Below are 23,979 nucleotides of genomic sequence, written 5' to 3'. Positions count from 1 at the left end.
TACCAAGAAAGACTCACAGCTGTAATCACTGCCAAAAGGTGATTCTAGCATGTATTGACTCAGGGGTGAGAAATGGAAATGAGAAATTAGATATATATGGGTTATTGTGTGTAGATGGGTGAGAGAAACAAATCTCCTTGATCCATATTGAATTCAGGCTGTAATAAAACAACATGTGGAATGAGTCAAGGGGTATGAATAATTTCTGAAGGCACTGTAAATATCTCCCCCTTCTGGCACTGTATGTGCCATTGTGTGTTCGAGTTTACACTTTACCTGCCTCGTGCCTATGCTTGTGTAACCGGTGTGAAATGGCTAGCTAGTTAGCGGGGTGCATGCTAATAGCGTTTCAATCGGTGACGTCACTCGCTCTGAGACCTTGAAGTAGTTGTTCCCCTTGCTCTGCAAGGGCCGCGGCTTTTGTGGAGCGATGGGTATCGATGCTTCGAGGGTGACTGTTCGAGCCCAGGTAGAGGAGGACAGAGGCTATACTGTTACACTTGCAGCTATCATGTAAAGACAGGTATTAGGGACACTTACTGTGGGACCAGGTAAGGAGAGCTATAGTAATTTAACAAAGCATAAAATCACATTTTTGGGTTTGTTTTGTCCTTTAATTCTACTTTTCTAGTCTAATCGGTAACATAGAAATGTTAAAATACCAAATTACTTTTAATTAATATCCTTATGTAGTCGTTGAGGTTAAGTAGTCAATGATGAATCAAAACTCAGAGTTAGATATAGATGACAATGGAATGTTCTTGCCCAGGGCGCCAGATGTGCTAAGTCTGGCCGTGACTCATTGGCTAGAGTCAGTCCCTGATTTGACGGGAAGGTTAAAAACCAGCAGTGCTGTAGACCTTGAGGTACGAATTTGAATCGCCCTGGACTACAGGAAGCAGTGGGCAGCACTAGAATAATAATCATGTTTTTCTCGACAGTGATACAGTCCAGTACTGACAAGCACACCCCTCTTCCCCCCTGCTCCCTTCTTTGAGTACCGGAAGGAGAGACTCCCTACTCGGTCCGTGATCATCAGAGATGTATCGTGGCCCCCAGCCTATGCCTCCTCGCTGCAGCTGGTACGCGTCACATTAAATGTGACGTCACGCGGCGCGGAGCTGTCCTCGCGCTGGTGCTGAAACAAGATGGCTGTGCGCGCGAGAGGAGCGGAAAAGAGCTGAGGGATGCAGAGACAGCGAGAGAGACGGCAAAGTGAGGGGAGCCTTTCAACAGAAAAATAAATAGCCATATCCGTGAAGAACGCACGGAATCCCTTGTAATTATGTCTTCGAATAGATTTTATGTCCACTATGGCAATATTTAGCTTATGTTTAGACGTACATCTGTAGCCTACACCGGGAGGTAACTGAGGAGTAGCCAAGCGAAGCAGTGAAGACCCAGCCGGCCGGTAGAGGACAGCCGGGGACGCTCAGCGCTGCTGTCAGAGATGTCCCTGCTCTGTGTCGGAGGTAAGAGGACATCAACATTATTATTACTATTATTATTATCATTATTATTATTATAATACCATTACAGTGTTACATTTCATAGGAATGTATATTTCATTTGATGTGAATGTTCTATATTGTAGGATACCAGCATCTATCCATATTCAGCGATTCATTCATCTGTTTTTATTACCTCAGCTGTCACTCATAGTGCTGAATGACCAGTAACCCTATGACCATGGAAGCCTATTATGTTGGAGTAGCTCAAATAGGGATAATGAGATACATAGGAAGACGTAGCCTATAGCCAAATATCTCACCTTCTTCACGTGAAAGACGTTTTTCTGATGACAGAGAGCAACGTGTTTTTTCAAGGGTGTCAATCTGCTTTCTATGGTGGGACAAGATCATTTTGCTAAGTGTGCTTGAAATGCAGTACAATTTAACAAAAGTCACAGTTCAGAATAAAGTAACCAGAATAGTAGGCTAAAAGCTTATGTATTCAGCTATAAGTAAGTTATCAATTATTCTCACTGACAACAGACTGGAGAGCTACTGTAGGCTATGTCTTGTCGTGAACATTTAAACATGTAATGATCAAAATATAAAAATGTAGACACGTGTTTCTGATTAATACTGCAGCTATCTATAGCATCGTTTTCCACAGACATTGTTGCAGCTGTGTGTTGCATGCCATGCCAGTTCATGCGTGGGCGGTCAGTGTAGCAAGAAAAGGATAGCCCCTGCCGCACTGCTGCCGCGTTGAACGAGCCTCCCTCGGTTGTGAGGGAATCCTAGGGGGGGGGTGTTCGCGTCAGGTCGTGCCGTCTGTAGGCTAAAATGTGACATTTCCCTGTGGTGCCGCGTCACCTCATCACGCCCAGTTCCGAGATAGGCAGCTATGTTGTCATTGTTTCCGCAAAACCGAAATAATTATTAATCAGATAATTCCTTCTAAACGAATTAGCCTAAGCGGCATGGCCCACTAAGTCACTGCTTATCCATGTAGTCGAGGTTTCATTCGACGTGTTATTCATTTCTAAACACACAATGCTCAGGATGTCATAGACAAGGATACTTTGTGGAGAGCGCTTTTCATTTTTCTATTACATCACATGCATGCCTTGCATGGTGTGGCTGTTGCTATTTCTGGAGCTAGAGAGAGAAATGTTTGTTTGTTCATCAAACCAGATCTCATCTAGTGTTGCAATACATGCTTGATGGTGCCCAGCAGCAGCAGTGGTAATATTCATATGTGTACCTCGAGGTCCACAGCACTGCTGGGTGTCATCCTTCCCATCTACTCAAGAGCTGATGATTCAGACCTGAGACAATACCAGATGACTGAGAGAAAGCTCTTTCCTTTCACTGACATGAACCATCAGTTAACAACCAGGAAGAGAAGAGAAACCAGCAGTGCTGTTCCCTGCTGCAGACCTTGAAGTGGTGAATTCCAATAGCACTGATGTAAGCTACAAGATTCTGTCAGAATAATACTAGCCTTTAATTCATCCTTGGGGTCTGGTGGTGGCTGGGAATTTCACAGTGACAGGTCAAGTGGAACGGTTCATCCCACTGGGTCCTCTCTAAAGTCCTCTGTCCGTCTTCATAACCACAATAAATAAATCAAAGACAGTTGTCAAACATGGGCCTGTCCAGATAAGGTCGTTGTAGAATATCTGTGGCTACATGCAGCTGTCTTCCCTGCTCAATGTCTGAGTCTGTGTGTGAAAATGTGTTGTTGCACTGAGAGAGTACAATCTACCTGACCCCAAGACCATGGTAGCCTAATGAGCTAATGGAATCTACCTGACCCCAAGACCATGGTAGTCTAATGAGCTAATGGAATCTACCTGACTCCAAGACCATGGTAGCCTAACAAGCTAATGGAATCTACTTGACCCCAAGACCATAGTAGTCTAATGAGCTAATGGAATCTACCTGACTCCAAGACCATGATAGTCTAATGAGCTAATGGAATCTACCTGACTCCAAGACCATGGTAGTCTAACGAGCTAATGGAATCTACCTGACCCCAAGACCATGGTAGCCTAATGAGCTAATGGAATCTACCTGACTCCAAGACCATGGTAGCCTAATGAGCTAATGGAATGTACTTGACTCCAAGACCACGGTAGTCTAACGAGCTAATGGAATCTACTTGACCCCAAGACCATGGTAGTCTAATGAGCTAATGGAATCTACCTGACTCCAAGACCATGGTAGTCTAACGAGCTAATGGAATCTACCTGACCCCAAGACCATGGTAGCCTAATGAGCTAATGGAATCTACCTGACTCCAAGACCATGGTAGCCTAATGAGCTAATGGAATGTACTTGACTCCAAGACCATGGTAGTCTAACGAGCTAATGGAATCTACTTGACCCCAAGACCATGGTAGTCTAATGAGCTAATGGAATCTACCTGACTCCAAGACCATGGTAGCCTAATGAGCTAATGGAATCTACCTGACTCCAAGACCATGGTAGCCTAATGAGCTAATGGAATCTACCTGACTCCAAGACCATGGTAGCCTAATGAGCTAATGGAATCTACCTGACTCCAAGACCATGGTAGCCTAATGAGCTAATGGAATCTACCTGACTCCAAGACCATGGTAGCCTAATGAGCTAATGGAATGTACCTGACTCCAAGACCGTTTTAGCCTAAGGAGCTAATGGAATCTACCTGACTCCAAGACTGCGGTAGCCTTTGTGTGCAGACTGTGTGCGTGTATGTATCAGTGTGTGCATGCACGTGTATTGTTTGTGGATGGGAGGTTCCTCCCTGAATAATTTACATGGGCAGATATTTATGATTGAGTTATTAAACATTAGCTCCCTGCCTTTCTACAATCTAATTTATTTCCCATTGATCTTCCTCATGTACTGATATTACCTGAGCTGCTTCTAGTCCTGCTGGGAGAACAAAATCAACCACTGTTTTCATCTGCTGCCATAAATCAGACGTGTGTTTAGCTATGAAAAAGCCATGAATACGTTGATTCTCCCCTTTCACTTCATTATTGAATGGTTTAATTAGCAGTGCTGCCTGGAAGAGGGACAACAGGGATAGAATTTGGATATGAATTTCAGGTTTAAAAAACTGGATCTATTTCAGATATTCAGCCTGCCTGGGAAGGAAATGGAGGTTCAGTCATTCAAAGCCCACTGGGCTTAAACATTGTTTCAACAATTTGTCAACGTATTTTGACAAGGATTCTACGTAGAAAATACATTGAATTTGAAAAAAGGTATCAACTGCTGTTGAGGGTGGAATTTCAACCACAGGATGTCATCATTGTAACAAATGTTCATAGGCAAACCTTGTTTCAAAGCTACAAATGCAACATTTTATACATCAGATATTCAACATATCCACTATCAGAAAATAAATTATAGTCTGTGCAGCATCTCCTACTGGAGAGTTATAGCTACAGATATTCATATGGTCTCCCATGCAGGGTTTAGACCAAGCCCTGTGTAGCTTGATATTTGACAACGGCTAATATCACTGTGCTTTGATGAGAATTCCTAATGAGCAATTTCTTAAACCTCTAGAGTCTAAGCCTTAAAAATGTATTAAAAAAGGATCAGCTAAACATTGAATTTGGCATTAATGCTATGAGCCAATAGAAAAGCATTGAACAACAGATTCACTATATGGAAGAGTCAAAAAATCTAAAATAAGTTTGTTTTGAAGTGTCTGTCCTATATCTGAAAGATAGATCCCCTTATTTTAGGCACTAAACTATCTCCATATATACAGTACTTAACACGAGTCTAGGCTTGTGGGCGTCCTAAATGGAGAAACCATCGTGAGAGTCACAGCTTTCCAAAGAGGTGTCAAATTAGTGGGTAGCCCAGACCATTGGTTGGCAGAAGAGGCTGTACTGGTTATATAGTGTAGCAGGTTCAAGGTTGTGGGGTTTCCACGTCCCCAAGTTCAATAACCAAACACGCACACGGAGCACAACTAGAACGCAAATAGGGAGTTTATTAGGGAGTTTTGCACACTAGGGAAAAGGGGGGAATTCACCAACCATTTCACAGTCCACAATCCATTCTCATCATCCGTTCTCCAGGGGTAATCCTAAAACTAAGGTCCTCAGCCAATCCAGTTGTGTGGGGGTGGTCAGACAGTCCAGGTCAAAACGGGTACACACACAGTTCATTTGCTTACTCATCACAACACAAACTTCCCTCTACATTTTCTGCCCCGTAGTGCGGGCCGCTTCCTCTTTTATTCCCCATGCTCCCTAGCTTAGTGATCCACAGGCTCGTCTCGTTGGGGCAGGAAGTCCATTAAGGCTCAGGGGTGGAGCCAGCGGGCTGCAAGACATCTCCCTTCAATGACCACTCCCCTCACCTCTCCCTGCCATGTGCCACAATAGTGACAGGTCAAGTGGAACGGTTCATCCCACTGGGTCCTCTCTAAAGTCCTCTGTCCATCTTCATAATCAGAATAAATAAATCAAAGACAGTTGTCAAACATGGGCCTGTCCAGATAAGGTCGCTGTAGAATCTCTGTGGCTACATGCGACTGTCTTCCCTGCTCAATGTCTGAGTCTGTGTGTGAAAACGTGTTGTTGCACTGAGAGAGTACAATCTACCTGACCCCAAGACCATGGTAGCCTAATGAGCTAATAGAATCTACCTGACCCCAAGGCCGTGGTAGTCTAATGAGCTAATGGAATCTAACTGCCACCAAGACCATGGTAGCCTAATGAGCTAATAGAATCTACCTGACCCCAAGACCGTGGTAGTCTAATGAGCTAATGGAATGTACCTGACCCCAAGACCATGGTAGCCTAATGAGCTAATAGAATCTACCTGACTCCAAGGCCGTGGTAGTCTAATGAGCTAATGGAATGTACCTGACCCCAAGACCGTGGTAGCCGAATGAGCTAATATAATCTACCTGACACCAAGACCATGGTATTCTAATGAGCTAATAGAATCTACTTGACCCCAAGGCCGTGGTAGTCTATTGAGCTAATAGGATCTACCTGACCCCAAGGCCGTGGTAGTCTAATGAGCTAATTGAATCTACCTGACCCCAAGGCCGTGGTAGTCTAATGAGCTAATGGAATCTACCTGACCCCAAGGCCGTGGTAGTCTAATGAGCTAATTGAATCTACCTGACCCCAAGGCCGTGGTAGTCTAATGAGCTAATGGAATCTACCTGACCCCAAGGCCGTGGTAGTCTAATGAGCTAATGGAATCTACCTGACCCCAAGGCCGTGGTAGTCTAATGAGCTAATTGAATCTACCTGACCCCAAGGCCGTGGTAGTCTAATGAGCTAATGGAATCTACCTGACCCCAAGGCCGTGGTAGTCTAATGAGCTAATGGAATCTACCTGACCCCAAGGCCGTGGTAGTCTAATGAGCTAATTGAATCTACCTGACCCCAAGGCCGTGGTAGTCTAATGAGCTAATGGAATCTACCTGACCCCAAGGCCGTGGTAGTCTAATGAGCTAATGGAATCTACCTGACCCCAAGGCCGTGGTAGTCTAATGAGCTAATTGAATCTACCTGACCCCAAGGCCGTGGTAGTCTAATGAGCTAATGGAATCTACCTGACTCCAAGACCATGATAGTCTAATGAGCTAATGGAATCTACCTGGCCCCAAGGCCGTGGTAGTCTAATGAGCTAATTGAATCTACCTGACCCCAAGGCCGTGGTAGCCTAATGAGCTAATGGAATCTACCTGACCCCAAGGCCGTGGTAGCTAGTAAACTCCAGATATACAGTACTTCCATACATTTTTAAAACTAGTTTCCTGGGTATCTTTAGATGAGTATTGTGAGGCGTGTGGGCATCCTAGAGCAAAACGGAGAACACCATTGTGTTCGTGAGAGTCTCAGCTTACAGAGTTGCTGAGTAGAGTTGTCATATTAATAGGTTGCCCAAACCTTTCGGACGCTATGGACAGAAGTTGGCAGAAGAGGCTTTCAATAGTTTTTTGGCCAAACCGTTTGAACGCTACAGACGTTTTCGTGACAAGACCGATTTTCCAGATGTCTCATGGTTTGACAAACATCGCTCTAGGTCTACCACCTTTCCCCGCAGATGTGGAAGGGCGATATCGGCGGATGCGGTAGATTGAGGAGCAGCCATACAATAAAACAGATATCTTTTTCTTAAACAGATGGATTTGCATGGGGATTAATAGGTTTTTATTATGTTGTTTAGATTTCTGTAGCGGCGGGGAAGTTGTAGGTCAAGGGTTAATAACTGCATATATTCACTGTTGCTATCAAAATCATTCCAAAGGATAGGTTTAACAGAGCAGGTGAAATGTAATCATAAGTCATATAGTATCACGCAGACTATTTAGGCCTACAGTATGTAGCATTTGCTAAGTCATCAACAGCAATTGTTTCAATTCAACCCAGGGTTCAAATAAAAATAAACAACACAAAGTATTTTCCATGTAGGTCAAGCTTTGGTTCATTTCAAAGGTATTTTGAAATGTCTTCTCATGAATCATTAATATGTTGGATTCATGTCTAAAGAATACGACTAAATCTAATGCAACTTTAAATGTACTTCAAATAAAGTTTGATCTGATGTCGTCCTATTCTTTAATATTGATTCTTGGTTGAGATGGAGATGTGAATCCAACATATCAATTATTCATTTGTAGACAAACTAAGTCAGTGCCACAACATGTACATCTCTTTCAAATATTGATATTTGGTTGCGTTGATAAACAAAACACAATTCAATATCACTTTTGCAATACAGTAAATAGCCTGTTAACTTGTTGACAAGTAAACAAATAATATGTTGGATTCAGGTCTGCAACTGAGCCAAATATAAAGGTTAAAGAATAGGATTAAAACAGTGGCAGCATTAGATATCCTTTAAATGTCTATATATAACCGAACACACAATTCAATAATACTTTTGTAATACAGTAAATAACCTAAAGTTAAGGCTTTCTTACAAACGGATGTAACAGTATTTATTCAACTTTAAAATGAGTAACACATCCATGGCCACATGTTGAGGTTAGCCTACTGTAACTCTACATGTCTTCTTATGTCGTCATAGAGAACACGCATGTTCAAGATAGCATACAACGGTCGCAGGTCTGAGGAGATCTTCACTATTACTGTAATAATCTGTGCAGGATCTCAAACAGCATTGATCACTTGCACCATGTACTTTGTAATCTCAACTGCAATCCAGGTCATTTGGTTCTGCTATTAGATGAAGCACAGTGAAAACATATTTAATTGTTGTATAAATACAAAACATCTGACATTGTATTCCCATTTGAACTTTGTTGTGCTTTTAAATGGTTAAAAGCACAGTGATAACACATTTAGATGACAACTCAACCAAAAATCAGACATTGTTTTTCCTTTGGAATTTGGTTGTGTTTTTATACTGAACTAAAATATAAACACAACATGCAACAATTTCAAAGATCTTACTGATTTACAGTTCATATAAGGAAATCAGTCAATTTAAAGAAATTCATTAGGCCCTAATCTATGGATTTCACATAACTAGGAATCCAGATATGCATCTGTTGGTCACAGAAAACCCCCCAAAAAGGTAAGGGTGTGGATCAGAGAACCAGTCAGAATCTGGTGACCATTTGCCTCATGCAGCGTGACACATCTCCTTGACATAGAGTTGATCAGGCTGTTTATTGTGGCCTGTGGAATGTTGTCCCACTCCTCTACAATGGCTGTGCGAAGTTGGTGGATATTGGCAGGAACTGGAACACACTGTCGTACACGTCAATCCAGAGAATCCCAAACATGCTCAATGGGTGGCATGTCTGGTGAGTATGCAGGCCATTAAGAACTGTGACATTTTCAGCTTCCAGGAATTGTGTACAGATCTTTGGGGCATGGGGCCATGCATTATCATGCTGAAACAAGAGGTGATGGTGACGGATGAATGGCCTCAAGATCTCGTCACTGTATCTCTGTGCGGTTAAATTGCCATCAATAAAATGCAATTGTGTTTGTTGTCCATAGCTTATTCCTGTCCATACAGTAACCCCACCACCACCATGGGGTACTCTGTTTACAACTTTGACATCAGCAAACTGCTTGCCCACACATCGCCATACACGTGGTCTGCGGTTGTGAGGCTGGTTGGACGTACTGCCAAATTCTCTAAAACTATGTTGGAGGCAGTTTACATTAGATAAATGAACATTCAATTCTCTGGTAACAGCTCTGGTGGACATTCCTGCAGTCAGCATGCCAATTGCACGTTCTGTCAAAACTTGAGACATCTGTGACATTGTGTTGTCTAACAAAACTGCACATTTTTGAGTGTCCTTATATCATCCCATGTACAAGGTGCACCTATGTAATTATCCACCTGTGTTTAATCAGTTTCTTGATATGCCACCCCTGTCTGAATTGATTATCTTGGCAAAGGAGAAATACTCACTAACAGGGAGGTTTAAAAAAATGTGTGCACAGCATTTGAGAAAACATTTTGCTTTTTTGTGCATATGGAACATTTCTGGGATTTTTTATTTCAGTTCATGAAACATGGGACCAAGACTTTACATGTTGTGTTTATATTTTTGTTCAGTGTAGATAGTTGAAAGTATAGTGATAACACATTGGGAAGTCAACAAACTTCTGGCTGACTTTTTGAGGGGTGAATAAAGTTTGAAATCTCATTGATCAACGTCTCTACCAAATATTACCCAAATGTCCACATTGAAATGGCGTTGTTTGCCCAGAGGGAGGTGATTCTTTGTTTAAAAACAACGTGATGAAGAAGATAAAGAATAGCTTCAGTTCTTCACCCACACAACACAGGGCTACAGGCCGGTAGGTACACGCGCTTCAGCCTCCTTTACATAATACACTAACTTCATCGTATTCCAGTAAGGCTCACTCATCACTAGTTTAGTGTGTGTGTGTGTGTGTGTGTGTGTGTGTGTGTGTGTGTGTGTGTGTGTGTGCGTGTGCGTGTGCGTGTGCGTGTGTGTGTGTGTGTGTGTAGAATGCCTCTTCTCTCTTAGTCAGGGAATTTCACGTGTCGTCTTTCCTCCATTGTCATGGAGACTTGGGCCAGGCAGGCAGGCCTCTAGAAAGTATTATGGGCTGTGCAGGTGGGGGTTGTTGAATATTAAAACTTGCTGTGGATGCAATATGACTGTGTGTGTGTGTGTCTGTGTCTGTGTGTCTGTGTGTGTGTGTGTGTGTGTGTGTGTGTGTGTGTGTGTGTGTGTGTGTGTGTGTGTGTGTGTGTGTGTGTGTGTGTGTGTGTGTGTGTGTGTGTGTGTGTGTGTGTGTGTGTGTGTGTGTGGCCTCAGACCCATACGAAACATACTTGATGTATGTCTGAGCACCTCCAACACGTATGAAACCTACTAATGGTCTAATTACTTCAGACAGAAATGAAAGTAGATGAGTTGGTCGGGGAGGATGGGTCGACATAATCCGTGATGTCAACAAATCCAAAGGTTGGGTGTTCGAGTCACGCAGGGGACAACTGTAGGATTTTAGCAAACCCTTCCCCTAACCTTTATTCTAAACTTAACCCACTTCACCTAACCTTTTACGTAAACAATCCTTTGTCGTTAGTTATCCTAACCACCAACGTAAATTCTCCCAGTAATTTTCCTTTGTTGTTACAGCGCAACAAGCACCCAGGTCTGAGTGAAAGACATATTTTTTATTTGAATTTTTTTCACCTTTATTTAACCAGGTAGGCTAGTTGAGAACAAGTACTCATTTACAACTGTGTCCTGGCCAAGATAATGCACAGCAGATTGACACATACAACAACACAGAATTACACATGGAATAAACAAACATACAGTCAATAATACAGTAGAAAAAAGAAAAAAAGTCTATATTCAGTGCGCGCAAATAAATTTAGATTAGGTGAGGTAAGGCAATAAATAGGCCAAGGATGTCGAAGTAATTACAATATAGCAATTAAACACTGGAATGGTAGATGTGCAGAAGATGACTGTGCAAGTAGAGATACTGGGGTGCAAAGGAGCAAGATAAATAAATAAATACAGTATGGGGATGAGATAGTTGGATGGGCTGTTTACAGATGGGCTATGTACAGGTGCAGTGATCTGTGAGCTGCTCTGACAGCTGGTGCTTAAAGCTAGTGAGGGAGATATGAGTCTCCAGCTTCAGTGATTTATGCAATTCGTTCCAGTCATTGGCAGTAGAGAACTGGAAGGAAAGGCACCCAAAGGAGGAATTGGCTTTGGGGGTGACTAGTGAAATATACTTGCTGGAGCACGTGCTACGGGTGGGTGCTGCTATGGTGACCAGTGAGCTGAGATAAGGCGGGGGTTTACCTAGCAAAGACTTCTGGATGACCTGGAGCCAGTGGATTTGGCGACGAGTATGAAGCGAGGGCCAGCCAACGAGAGCGTACAGGTCGCAGTGGACGGCATCCAATTTGTTGAGTAGAGTGTTGGAGGCTATTTTATAAATGACATCGCCAAAGTTGGGGATAGGTAGGATGGTCAGTTTTACGAGGGTATGTTTGGCAGCATGAGTGAAGGATGCTTTGTTGCGAAATAGGAAGCCGATTCTAGATTTAATTTTGGATTGGAGATGCTTAATGTGAGTCTAGAAGGAGAGTTTACAGTCGAGCCAGACACCTAGGTATTTGTAGTTGTCCATGTACTCTCTAAGTCAGAACCGTCCAGAGTAGTGCATGCATTTAGTGTATTTGCATTTAAGAGCAGTTGAAGGCCACGGAAGGAGAGTTGTATGGCATTGAAGCTCATCTGGATGTTAGTTAGCACAGTGTCCAAAGAAGGGCCGGAAGTATACAGAATGGTGTCGTCTGCGTAGAGGTGGATCAGAGAATCACCAGCAGCAAGAGCGACATCATTGATGTATACAGAGAAGAGAGTCAGCCCGAGAATTGAACCCTGTGGCACCCCCGTAGACACTGCCAGAGGTCCGGACAACAGGCCCTCCGATTTGACACACTGAACTCTATCAGAGAAGTAGTTGGTGAACCAGGCGAGGCAATCATTTGAGAAACCAAGGCTGTTGAGTCTGCCAATAAGAATGTGGTGATTGACAGAGTCGAAAGCCATGGCCAGGTCGATGGATACGGCTTCACAGTAATGTCTCTTATCAATGGCGGTTATGATATCGTTTAGGATAATACTAAGCATCCTCCAATTCGTTTGCTATAGTACAACTAGGTAAAACGTATGAAACTACACGTCCTGTGATACTACATGTCCTTTTATTCGTATGATATTGTACAATCGCTATTCCTTTCATAATGTAACGTATAGAATAATAAAGAATTCCCCTGAGACTACATTGGTCTGTGTGTGTGGGGGTAGGGAAAGTGTAGGGCATTAACTATGCAGGCATGAGTTACGTCAGAGCTGTTTAAACAGTACTGCGGAGGGATAGAGTGGGTGTTATAGAGACAAAACCACAGAATAGATTCAACCCACACTCTCAGAATAGGATAACAGGATGTGTTTCTTTATTACAAAAAAACACACACACATTTGGCATTATAGCCTTAATTGAAACAACCCTTTGAGAGGGATGCCGAAAATGCCGAAATATATAGTTATTTTAAAATAAATAACTTTTTATTGCACTTCTGTTGTCCTTCAAGAGGCTAGTGACTGTAACTGGTTTGCACAGTGTAGATGATTCACGTGGACTGCAAGGTAGCAACACATGTTCTCCCCTTCTCCAATATGACAAGTCTCTGTACAGTGCTCAGAGAATCAGCACGTCCACCGTCTGTCTCTACTGCAACACCACTGTGGATAACACACCACAGGCCAGTCATACTAGTGGAGCCTCCTCCTGTGTCTGAGTTCCAAAATGGCACACTATTCCCTACATAGTGCACTTCTTTTGACCAGGGCTATAGGGGAAATAGGGTGTAGGTAAATAGGGTGCCATTTAGGACACAGACTATGAGAGTGTACTACAGCCTCTGCTATATAGTAAGTGGTTTGCTGCGTGTTAATGCTTCTGTCTATGTGTGTGATTGTTATAAGAAATGGTATGGGTTTTGAAAAGGACAATTGTTCTGGCAACAAAATGTGGCAATACTTGGACTTAATACTACATCCACTTAAATGGACGAATGCTAAATGCTAATGCTAATAGTGTACAACTGAGCAGTGAAAGTAAGGTACAAACAGATCCTCTGATAAGTAGGTCGACTATGAAACAAAATATATATATATATATATATATATATATATATATATATAGTAAACAAAACATCAGATGAACAAATAAAGAACTCACTTTGGTCCAAGAGACAACAGGACCGTGGTAGCCTAACCAGCTAATGTCCTCAGATGATGGCAGCCATCACGGCCAGCCACAGACCTTTTGGGGGGCATGTGCTCAAACAAAAAAAAGTGCACCCAACATTTTTTGGGGGCCACAACCGCAGTCACAGATTCGCTGGCAAATTATCACTTTTATTATTTAGATACATAGAATAGATGTCTTAATGGCAAATTAAATTACACAAATAAATAACATTTAGTATCAAATGTGTAAGTCTTAGTCACTTTACTAATAGCAATAACAATAACAAAATAATCATAAAATATTCTAAAACTCTGATGAGTAAAATATTTTGCACAATTATTTTGAATTTGAATAAACGCTGCACTATTTAACAATTAACCAACACAATGAAAACAGAAGATTGGGAAACATACTGTAACCTATCATGACTATATGCAACCCAACTCCATCTGTTTCCACTATGTATCCTACCTGGCTGAAACTTTGATCTAACAAAAAAATGTGGTATATATATATTTTTACACTTCTAAATCAAATAGCAACATGATTATTGGTATGATGTTCTTAAAACAATTCCATATAGCTTAGTAAAACAAGTTTTCACATGTACAGGAAATCGGATGGAATTATACCACCATCCAACTTTCCAGAGATCCAGAGAAATTATCCAACATGAGAACTGCCCACAAAACAGGGTTGTCACTAGTTACCACAGCCACAATGTCATAAACGTTCCTATTTCTACAATGTATTTTCTTAAAATGTGATTTTAAACCTAGCCCTAACCTTAGCCACACTGCTAATTTTATGCCTAACCCTAACCTTAAATAATATTTTATAGACAGTTTTTACTTTGCGGTTGTGGTAACTAGTGAAAACCACAAAACAGGAAACTGGAACCCATTTTGGAGGTTAACAGCTCCAGCATGTTATGTTCTGTATGTAAGAGTTCTGTCGACAGATGGTGTTGCCCTGTGTGACTGTGTTCCTCTCTATGTTTTCACAGTGAAGAAAGCCAAGCTGGATGGAGCCCAAGGTATGTGCTGCTGGGAACCTGGAAATAGAATAGACAAAACAGAACTGGGTAGGGGAAAACTTGCTAGCTATGTTTTATAGGGACAGGAGTTTACCTGATCATGTGTGGCTGGTCAGGTCATGTGCAGAGGAAGAACTCCTGCCCTGGTCCTAGATCTGTGTTTCAGCCAACTTCTCTGACTAGAGTTCTTATATGGAGCATTTCTTTCCTCTCCTCTTCAGTTGTTTCTTTCTCTACCCCTCACAGATAAATTCAGTTATTTCACTCTCTACACCTCACAGATAAATGCAGTTCTTTCACTCTCTACCCCTCACAGATAAATTCAGTTCTTTCACGCTCTACCTCTCACAGATAAATTCAGTTCTTTCACTCTCTACCTCTCAGATAAATTCAGTTCTTTCACTCTCTACCCCTCACAGATAAATTCAGTTCTTTCACTCTACCTCTCACAGATAAATTCAGTTTTTTCACTCTCTACCCCTCACAGATAAATTCAGTTATTTCACTCTCTACCCCTCACAGATACATTCAGTTCATTCACTCTCTACCCCTCACAGATAAATTCAGTTCTTTCACTCTACCTCTCACAGATAAATTCAGTTCTTTCACTCTCTACCCCTCACAGATAAATTCAGTTATTTCACTCTCTACCCTTCACAGATAAATTCAGTTAGCTATTTTTCTCCCTCACAGATAAATTTAGTTCTTTCACTCTCTACCCCTCACAGATAAATTCAGTTATTTCACTCTCTACCCTTCACAGAGTAATTCAGTTAGCTATTTTTCTCCCTCACAGATAAATTCCATTCTGTTCTTTATCACTCTACCCCTCACAGAGTAATTCAGATATTTCTGACTCTACCCCTCACAGAGTAATTCAGTACTTTCTCACTCTACCCCTCACAGAGTAATTCAGTACTTTCTCACTCTACCCCTCACAGAGAAGTTCAGTTGTTTCTCTCCCCCATAGAGTAATTCAGATATTTCTCTCTCTCACTCACAGAGAAGTTCAACACGTATGTGACCCTGAAGGTGCAAAATGTGAAGAGCACGACCATCGCTGTCCGGGGAAGCCTGCCCAGCTGGGAGCAGGACTTCATGTTGTGAGTCCTCTCTATTTCTAAGACTTCATCTCCCTCTCTTCACCATTCTCTACATCTCTATTTCCTTTTTTGTCACTCCTTCACGTCTCTGAATTCCTCTTACATCGACCTCCATCTTTCTTTATCCTCTTTATTGTTTAATGTCTTTCCATCAGTTTATCTCTACCTCCTTTTCCCTCCTGCTCCCTCATCCGTTATTTCATCTCTTCTCCCTCGGTACCACTATCACTCACTCCTCCTCCCTCTCCACATGGACTTCCTCCCAGTTCCTCTCACTCTATCTCTCTCTCCTCCTTATCCTCTTCCTCCCAGATCCTCTCTTTATCTCTCCTCCTTCCAGCGATTCTCTCACTCTCCTCATTATCCTCTCCTACCAGCTCCTCTCTCCTCCTTATCCTCTTCATCCCAGCTCCTCTCTCTCTCCTCCTTATCATCTTCCGCCCTGCACCTTTCACTCTCCTCTCCTCCTTATCCTCTTACTCCCAGCTCTTCTCTCTCTCTCCCCTCCCCTCCTCCTTATCCGCTTTCTCCCAACTCCTCTCACTCCTCCTTATCCTCTTCCTCCCAGCTATTTTCTCTCTCTCCTCTCCTCCTTATCCTCTTTCTACCAGCTCCCTCTCTCTCCTCTCCTCCTTATCCTCTCCTCCAAGCCCCTCTCTCTATCTCTCTCCTCCATATCCTCTTCCTCCCAGCCCCTCTCTCTATCTCTCTCCTCCTGATCCTCTTCCTCCCAGCTCCCCTCTCTCTCTCCTCCTTATCCTCTTCCTCCCAGCTCCCCTCTCTCTCTCCTCCTTATCCTCTTCCTCCCAGCTCCCCTCTCTCTCTCCTCCTTATCCTCTTCCTCCCAGCTCCCCTCTCTCTCGCCTCTTTATCATTTTCCTCCCAGCTCCTATCTTTCTCCTCCTTATCTTTTTCCTCCCAGCTCCTCTCTCTCCTCTTTATCCTCTTCCTCCCAGCTCCTCCTTAGCCTCTTCCTCCCACCTCCTCTCTCTCTTCTTCTCCTTATCCTCTTTCTACCAGCTTCTCTCTCTCTCGCCTCTCCTCCTTATCCTCTTCCACCCAGCCCCTCTCTCTCTCCTCTCCTACTTATCCTCTTCCTCCCAGCTCCTCTCTCACTTCTCCTCCTTCTCCTCTTCCTCCCAGCTCATCTCTCTCTTCTCCTCCTCTTCCTCCCAGCTATTTTATCTCTCTCCTCCTTATCCTCTTTCTACCAGCTCCTCGCTCTCCTCTCCTCCTTATCCTCTTCCTCCCAGCCCCTCTCTCTATCTCTCTCCTCCTTATCCTCTTCCTCCCAACTCCCCTATCTCTCTCCTCCTTATCCTCTTCCTCCCAGCCCTTCCCCCTTTCTCTCTCCTCCTTATCCTCTTCCTCCTAGCTCCCCCTCTCTCTCTCCTCCTTATCCTCTTCCTAATCAGCTCCTCTCTCCTCTCCCCCTTATCCTCTTCCTCCCAGCTCCTGTCTCCTCTCCCCCTTATCCTCTTCTTCCAAGCTCCTCTCTCTCATCCTTATCCTCTTCCTCCCAGCTCCTCTCTCTGTCTCCTCCTTATCTTCTTCCTCCCAGCTCCTCTCTCCCCTCTCCTCCTTATCCTCTTCCTCCCAGCTCCTCTCTCTCCTCCTTATCTTCTTCCTCCCAGCTCCTCTCTCTCTCCTCCTTATCTTCTTCCTCCCAGCTCCTCTCTCTCCTCTCCTCCTTATCCTCTTCCTCCCAGCTCTCTCTCTCTCAACTCTCCCCCTTATCCTCTTCTTCCCAGCTCCTCTCTCTCATCCTTATCCTTTTCATCCCAGCTCCTCTCTCTCTCCTCCTTATCCTCTTCCTCCCGGTTGCTTCTTGATTTCTTACTTCCTCCCTTCTTCCTCCTCCTTTTTCTCCTCCTACTGTTCCCTTATCTTCCCTCGTCTTTCTCTTCCTCCTCTATCATTACATAACCATCTCCTACAGTACATAACCATATCCTACATTACATAACCATCCTCTACATTACATAACCAACTCCTACATTACATAACCATCTCCTACATTACATAACCATCTCCTACATTGCATAACCATCTCCTACATTACATAACCATCTCCTACATTACATAAACATCTCCTACATTGCATAACCATCTCCTACATTACATAACCATCTCCTACATTACATAACCATCTCCTACATTGCATAACCATCTCCTACATTACATAACCATCTCCTACATTATATAACCATCTCCTACATTGCATAACCATCTCCTACATTACATAACCATCTCCTACATTACTTAACCATCTCCTACATTGCATAATCATCTCCTACATTGCATAACCATCTCCTACATTACATAACCATCTCCTACATTACATAACCATCTCCTACATTACATAACCATCTCCTACATTGCATAACCATCTCCTACATTACATAACCATCTCCTACATTACATAAACATCTCCTACATTGCATAACCATCTCCTACATTACATAACCATCTCCTACATTACATAACCATCTCCTACATTGCATAACCATCTCCTACATTACATAACCATCTCCTACATTATATAACCATCTCCTACATTGCATAACCATCTCCTACATTACATAACCATCTCCTACATTACATAACCATCTCCTACATTGCATAATCATCTCCTACATTGCATAACCATCTCCTACATTACATAACCATCTCCTACATTACATAACCATCTCCTACATTGCATAACAATCTCCTACATTACATAACCATCTCCTACATTACATAACCATCTTCTACATTACATAACCATCTCCTACATTACATAACCATCTCCTACATTGCATAACCATCTCCTACATTACATAACCATCTCCTACATTACATAACCATCTCCTACATTGCATAACCATCTCCTACATTACATAACCATCTTCTACATTACATAACCATCTCCTACATTACATAACCATCTCCTACATTGCATAACCATCTCCTACATTGCATAACCATCTCCTACATTGCATAACAATCTCCTACATTACATAACCATCTCCTACATTGCATAACCATCTCCTACATTACATAACCATCCCCTACATTACATAACCATCTCCTACATTACATAACCATCACCTACATTACATAACCATCTCCTACATTGCATAACCATCTCCTACATTACATAACCATCTCCTACATTACATAACCATCTCCTACATTACATAACCATCTCCTACATTACATAACCATCTCCTAGCTGACTTACTAACAGTGTGCTTGTCAGCTAATGTGGATGGTGAAAGTGTGCCAGTGAGTGTATACTAGTTTGACTGCTGAGTAGTGTGGTAGCCAGTGAGTGTATACTAGTTTGACTGCTGAGTAGTGTGGTAGCCAGTGAGTGAATACTAGTTTGACTGGTGAGTAACCATCTATACTAGTTTGACTGGTGAGTAGTGTGGTAGCCAGTGAGTGTATACTAGTTTGACTGGTGAGTAGTGTGGTAGCCAGTGAGTGTATACTAGTTTGACTGGTGAGTAGTGTGGTAGCCAGTGAGTGTATACTAGTTTGACTGGTGAGTAGTGTGGTAGCCAGTGAGTGTATACTAGTTTGACTGGTGAGTAGTGTGGTAGCCAGTGAGTGTATACTAGTTTGACTGGTGAGTAGTGTGGTAGCCAGTGAGTGTATACTAGTTTGACTGGTGAGTAGTGTGGTAGCCAGTGAGTGTATACTAGTTTGACTGGTGAGTAGTGTGGTAGCCAGTGAGTGTATACTAGTTTGACTGGTGAGTAGTGTGGTAGCCAGTGAGTGTATACTAGTTTGACTGGTGAGTACTGGTGAGTAGTGGTAGCCAGTGAGTGTATACTAGTTTGACTGGTGAGTAGTGTGGTAGCCAGTGAGTGTATACTAGTTTGACTGGTGAGTAGTGTGGTAGCCAGTGAGTGTATACTAGTTTGACTGGTGAGTAGTGTGGTAGCCAGTGAGTGTATACTAGTTTGACTGGTGAGTAGTGTGGTAGCCAGTGAGTGTATACTAGTTTGACTGGTGAGTAGTGTGGTAGCCAGTGAGTGTATACTAGTTTGACTGGTGAGTAGTGTGGTAGCCAGTGAGTGTATACTAGTTTGACTGGTGAGTAGTGTGGTAGCCAGTGAGTGTATACTAGTTTGACTGGTGAGTAGTGTGGTAGCCAGTGAGTGTATACTAGTTTGACTGGTGAGTAGTGTGGTAGCCAGTGAGTGTATACTAGTTTGACTGGTGAGTAGTGTGGTAGCCAGTGAGTGTATACTAGTTTGACTGGTGAGTAGTGTGGTAGCCAGTGAGTGTATACTAGTTTGACTGGTGAGTAGTGTGGTAGCCAGTGAGTGTATACTAGTTTGACTGGTGAGTAGTGTGGTAGCCAGTGAGTGTATACTAGTTTGACTGGTGAGTAGTGTGGTAGCCAGTGAGTGTATACTAGTTTGACTGGTGAGTAGTGTGGTAGCCCAGTGAGTGTATACTAGTTTGACTGGTGAGTAGTGTGGTAGCCAGTGAGTGTATACTAGTTTGACTGGTGAGTAGTGTGGTAGCCAGTGAGTGTATACTAGTTTGACTGGTGAGTAGTGTGGTAGCCAGTGAGTGTATACTAGTTTGACTGGTGAGTAGTGTGGTAGCCAGTGAGTGTATACTAGTTTGACTGGTGAGTAGTGTGGTAGCCAGTGAGTGTATACTAGTTTGACTGGTGAGTAGTGTGGTAGCCAGTGAGTGTATACTAGTTTGACTGGTGAGTAGTGTGGTAGCCAGTGAGTGTATACTAGTTTGAATGGTGAGTAGTGTGGTAGCCAGTGAGTGTATACTAGTTTGACTGGTGAGTAGTGTGGTAGCCAGTGAGTGTATACTAGTTTGACTGGTGAGTAGTGTGGTAGCCAGTGAGTGTATACTAGTTTGACTGGTGAGTAGTGTGGTAGCCCAGTGAGTGTATACAGTAGTGTATACTAGTTTGACTGGTGAGTAGTGTGGTAGCCAGTGAGTGTATACTAGTTTGACTGGTGAGTAGTGTGGTAGCCAGTGAGTGTATACTAGTTTGACTGGTGAGTAGTGTGGTAGCCAGTGAGTGTATACTAGTTTGACTGGTGAGTAGTGTGGTAGCCAGTGAGTGTATACTAGTTTGACTGGTGAGTAGTGTGGTAACCAGTGAGTGTATACTAGTTTGACTGGTGAGTAGTGTGGTAGCCAGTGAGTGTATACTAGTTTGACTGGTGAGTAGTGTGGTAGCCAGTGAGTGTGTACTAGTTTGACTGGTGAGTATTATGGTTTGGACTTGTAACCGCAAGGTTGCAAGATCGAATCCCCGATTCTGTTGTTCTGCCCCTGAACAGGCAGTTAACCCACTGTTCCTAGGCAGTCATTGAAAATCAGAATTTGTTCTTAACTGACTTGCCTAGTTAAATAAAGGTATAATGAAAAAATAAAAACTAGTGGGTTATGAAACATGCAGCAGTAGGCAGGCTGGTTGACTGCAGAGTAGTGTCCTGTGGGCTGCTGGTGTGATGGTGCGAGGCGTTTGGCATTGTAACAGTGATGAACCACAGAAGATCTTAGCTATGACTCAGATCCCTCTGTAATGGCCTCCAGTCTCCTCCCTAAAACTCAGATCCCTCTGTAATGGCTTCAAGTCTCCTCCCACAGTTACAGGCACTAATCAAAATGACACTTTTCTTAAAAAGAGTCACTACTCAGACAGGAAATCTTGCCTCCGTCTTTTTAAAATAAAGGTAGACTCAGCGATATGACATAGATGCAGAAAATAAAGAGCATAGTCGGTCACCCCAAAAATATTTACAGTTGAATTGGGAAGTTTACATACACTTCGGTTGGAGTCATTAAAACTTGTTTTTTAACCACTCCACAAATTTCTTGTTAATTAACAATAGTTTTGGCAAGTCGGATAGGACATCTACTTTGTGCATGACACAAGTCATTTTTCCAACAATTGTTTACAGACAGATTATTTCACTTATAATTCACTGTAGTATCACAATTCCAGTGGGTCAGAAGTTTACATACACGAAGTTGACTGTGCCTTTAAACAGCTTGGAAAATTCCAGAAAATTATGTCATGGCTTTAGAAGCTTCTGATAGGCTAATTGCCATAATTTGCGTCAATTGGAGGTGTACGTGTCGATGTATTTCAAGGCCTACCTTCGAACTCAGTGCCTCTTTGCCTGACATGATGGGAAAATCAAAAGAAATCAGCCAAGATCTCAGAAAAAAATGTATAGACCTCCACAAGTCTGGTTGATCCTTGGGAGCAGTTTCCAAACACCTGAAGGTACCACGTCCATCTGTACAAACAATAGTATGCAAGTATAAACACCATGGGACCACGCAGCCGCCACACCGCTCAGGAAGGAGACGCGTTCTGTCTCCTAGAGATGGACGTACTTTGGTGCGAAAAGTGCAAATCAATCCCAGAACAACTGCAAAGGACCTTGTGAAGATGCTGGAGGAAACAGGTACAAAAGTATCTATATCCACAGTAAAACAAGTCCTATATCGACATAACCTGAAAGGCCGCTCAGCAAGGAAGAAGCCACTGCTCCAAAACCGCCATAAAAAAGCCAGACTACGGTTGGCATCTGCACATGGGGACAAAGATCATACTTTTTGGAGAAATGTCCTCTCGTCTGATGAAATAAAAATAGAACTGTTTGGCCATAATGGCCATCGTTATGTTTGGAGGAAAAAGGGGGAGGCTTTGCAAGCCAAACATAACGATGGCCATTATGGCCAAACAGTTCACCAAAGAACACCATCCCAACCAAGAAGCACGGGGTGACAGCATCATGTTGTGGGGGTGCTTTGCTGCAGGAGGGACTGGTGCACTTCACAAAATAGATGGCATCATGAGGCAGGAAAATGATGTGGATATATTGAAGCAACATCTCAAGACATCAGTCAGAACGTTAAGCTTGGTTGCAAATTGGTCTTCCAACTGGACAATGACCCCAAGCATACTTCCAAAGTTGACAAAATGGCTTAAGGACAACAAAGGCAAGGTATTGGAGTGGCCATCACAAAGCCCTGACCTCAGTCCTATAGAAATGTTGTGGGCATAACTGAAAAAGTGTGTGTGAGCAGGGAGGCCTACAAACCTGACTCAGTTACACCAGCTCTGTCAGGAAGAATGAGCCAAAATGCACCCAATTTATTGTGGGAAGCTTGTGGAAGGCTACCCGAAACATTTTACCCAAGTTAAACAATTTAAAAGCAATGCTACCAAATACTTATTGAGTGTATGTAAACTTCTGACCCACTGGGAATGTGATGAAAGAAATAAAAGCTGAAATAAATCATTCTCTGTACTATTATTCTGACATTTCACATTCTTAAAATGAAGTGGTGACCCTAACTGACCTAAGACAGGGAATTTTCATTTCATCTTGACATTTATTCCAAGTAAAAATTCCCTGTTTTAGGCAATGCACTGGTATTAATTTGCACTGGGATTAATTTGCACTGTATACTTGATGAAACATTGAATTTGGCCTTACTGCTATTATCCCATAGAAAGGCATTGAATTACATCTTAATACATTGATAAACAGATATTTAGGGGGGGACTAAAGGAAGTGTGTTCCTAAGTGTCTGTCCTATATCTGAGAGATATAAAAGGATCAGGAAATAACTACTTATTTATTTTTTATATGTATTTAACTCCTTATTTTATGCTCTAAACTATCACCATATATACTTCCATTCATTTTTTTAACTGGTACCTGGCTACCTTCAGACTAGTCTTGTGAGGCTTGTGGGCGTCTCCCCTCTCATCCCCTCTCCCAATCCCCCCCACCTCTCTCCCCCCTCTCTACTCCCCCATCTCTCTCTTCCCCTCCCTCCCCTCGGTCTCTACCTCTCCCCCCTCTCTACTCCCCCATCTCTCTCTTCCCCTCCCTCCCCTCGCTCTCTACCTCTCCCCCTCTCCACTCCCCCATCTCTCTCTTCCCCTCCCTCCCCTTGCTCTCTACCTCTCCCCCATCTCTCTAGTCCCCTCCCTCCCCTCGCTCTCTACCTCTCCCCCCTCTCTACTCCCCCATCTCTCTCTTCCCCTCCTCCCTCCCCTCGCTCTCTACCTCTCCCCCTCTCTACTCCCCCATCTCTCTCTTCCCCTCCCTCCC

The 23,979-nt window shown here is 43.0% G+C and overlaps 1 protein-coding gene across 1 annotated transcript in view; it reads left to right on the top strand.

Annotated features, from left to right (window-relative positions):
- Positions 1-1,129: 1,129 nt before the first annotated feature.
- Positions 1,130-23,979, top strand: part of LOC135510634 (protein unc-13 homolog A-like) — a 103,608-nt gene continuing 80,758 nt past the window's right edge. The window contains 3 exon segments of the mRNA XM_064931714.1: positions 1,130-1,472; positions 14,736-14,765; positions 15,769-15,868. Of these exon segments, the coding sequence (XP_064787786.1) occupies positions 1,451-1,472; positions 14,736-14,765; positions 15,769-15,868 (152 nt within the window). The 5' untranslated portion in view covers positions 1,130-1,450.

This window comes from Oncorhynchus masou, chromosome 3 (genome assembly GCF_036934945.1).
Source record: "Oncorhynchus masou masou isolate Uvic2021 chromosome 3, UVic_Omas_1.1, whole genome shotgun sequence".
Taxonomy (NCBI): Eukaryota; Metazoa; Chordata; class Actinopteri; order Salmoniformes; family Salmonidae; genus Oncorhynchus; species Oncorhynchus masou.
This window is presented reverse-complemented; position numbering and strand designations above follow the sequence as displayed.